The 2,004-nt window shown below is 25.6% G+C and overlaps 1 protein-coding gene across 1 annotated transcript; it reads right to left on the bottom strand.

The window, feature by feature from the left end:
- Window positions 1–598: 598 nt before the first annotated feature.
- LOC120092462 (major pollen allergen Ole e 6-like) lies at window positions 599–1,489 on the bottom strand. The gene is made up of 2 exons (XM_039050554.1): window positions 1,213–1,489; window positions 599–835 (listed from the first exon to the last, which is right to left on the bottom strand). Exons 1-2 carry the CDS (start codon window positions 1,433–1,435, stop codon window positions 810–812), a joined length of 249 nt encoding a protein of 82 aa, XP_038906482.1. The 5' UTR covers window positions 1,436–1,489; the 3' UTR covers window positions 599–809.
- Window positions 1,490–2,004: the final 515 nt, after the last annotated feature.

Here is a 2,004-nt window from a genome sequence, read left to right as displayed (position 1 = left end):
ATTATATATTTTATTCAAATACCACCCTTAAATATTTTGAAATTTCAAACCTAAATACTTTATTCAAATACCACCCTTAACTTATCGACCATCATCCATACATATAAAATATTTTATTAGGTTACCTAAATTTTCAACTAGTTGCGAATACAAGGTATATAGTAGAAGATTCTTGTTAAGAGTTAATGATCGAATATTTGTGTTTACATAACCAATTGAAAATGCGTGGAGTAACTCCCTATGATATAAGAGTATAAAATACGTATATTGAAAAAAAAAAAAAAAACTTTGAAATCTTAATTGGGATGATTTGGAATTTTCAAACTAAGTTTGATATGTTTTATTTTTTATTTTGAATGGTAATGAACAATTGATGATTCTCAAATAATAATTCGAAAAAACTTTTGTCATTTATCCAATTTCAAATTTTTTTTGTCATCTTTTTAAATGAAAATTTATATTTTGCTCCTGATCTTTTAACGTTTTTAATTTTTGTTTTTATTTTCTCTCCAACTATTTTGATTGAACCTGCATTAATAACGAAAAGAAAAAAACTAGAACCCACATTTTTTTTTTTAAATTTTGGATAATATATATTGTCTGAACTAAATCTCCTTAAATTATAAATTGAAAATGACACCAAAAAGGAAATTTGAAAAATAAAAAATTACAATATAAAATTTAAGGAGGAGAAAGGAGGCTCATTAACTCCTCTCATAAACTTGATTTTAATACAATTACTAATTAAATCCTCCTCAAAGCTCCTTTCTTAATCATCCTCAAAGTTTTCTCTCCTTGTTTTTCATTATTCAACGCAATCCGATGTGTAACTTATCTGTAAAATAAATACAACAAATTTAAATTAATATGAGAAAATATATTCAATATTAAACATGTTTTAACCAATCGTAGTTGTTGGACTATAGTATAATATTTATTAATTTATGAATATTTTAGTTTTTTTAACATTATATAATTTATAACAAATTACACAATACATATTTCAACTTTTAAAAATAATCGAGTTTATAACCTATGATACTAGTTTTGATCATTTTTTAAAACAATTCTGAATTTTAAAATTAAAAAAAAAAATCTAATTCTAGATTTCTAATCGTACCGATCCATTCAAAGAAAATTTTTGAACAAATGAATTCGTATGAAATAAATAATATATCATTAGAAAAAGAGAGAGAAGAGAGAGATGAGTACCAGCAACTTCCTTTTCATCACAATCTTCATCACATTTAACTTCACAAAAACTTTGGCCATTGCTATTTTGAAGACATTCCTTCTCACAAGTTTCATAACAAGACTTATATTTGGCCTCAAATTTGGCCTCATATTTGTCCACCTCTTCATTGGCAGTGCCAAATTGCAAAGCACCCATCACCACAATACACATTAGAAACATTGCAATAATCTTCTTGGCCATTTTCTTTTGCTTTCTTTTTTTTTTCCTCTTTTTTTTCTTGATTTTTATAGTGTTTCCTTTTGTGTGGATGGTTTGCTTTGAAAAATATGGGAAACTCTTTTATAGGCTCTAATATTAAAGCTATATTTAGATTGAACAACAAGATGACCTAATAATAGAGGTTCTCTCTTAGAAATTTTAGGACAACAATAGGTTACAATAATTGAAAAATAATTATTTGCCATTCATTTATAACAAACATTATACATGGTAGGCTAGTCATCAAACTAAATTTCTTTGTCTGATTTTGTTAAGTGCTATTGATTATGATTAAGGGTATGCATCTAATGATTTTGAAATCATGAGTACCATTATAGAAATTTGGGAAAATTACTTTTTGGGTCTAATTTCCACTTGATTTCTAGACTTTAAAATGTTATGCTTTTAGTTTTTAAGTTTTTAATTTAGTTCTTAGAGGTTTCATGATTTTATAAATTTACCATTGAAATATGAGTTTTATTTCATTTTGGTGCTTAAGTTTCGAGATTTACACTTTGTATCTTTGGTTGTTCACCAATTGATCGCTTTCC

This window comes from Benincasa hispida, chromosome 12 (genome assembly GCF_009727055.1).
Source record: "Benincasa hispida cultivar B227 chromosome 12, ASM972705v1, whole genome shotgun sequence".
Lineage (NCBI taxonomy): Eukaryota > Viridiplantae > Streptophyta > Magnoliopsida > Cucurbitales > Cucurbitaceae > Benincasa > Benincasa hispida.
This window is presented reverse-complemented; position numbering and strand designations above follow the sequence as displayed.

Coding starts and splice junctions, on each gene's coding strand:
- LOC120092462 (XM_039050554.1), bottom strand. CDS start 1,435: ATGGCCAAGAAGATTATTGCAATGTTTCTAATGTGTATTGTGGTGATG. Junction 836..1,212: donor TGATGAAAAGGAAGTTGCTG/GTACTCATCTCT, acceptor TTTATTTTACAG/ATAAGTTACACATCGGATTG.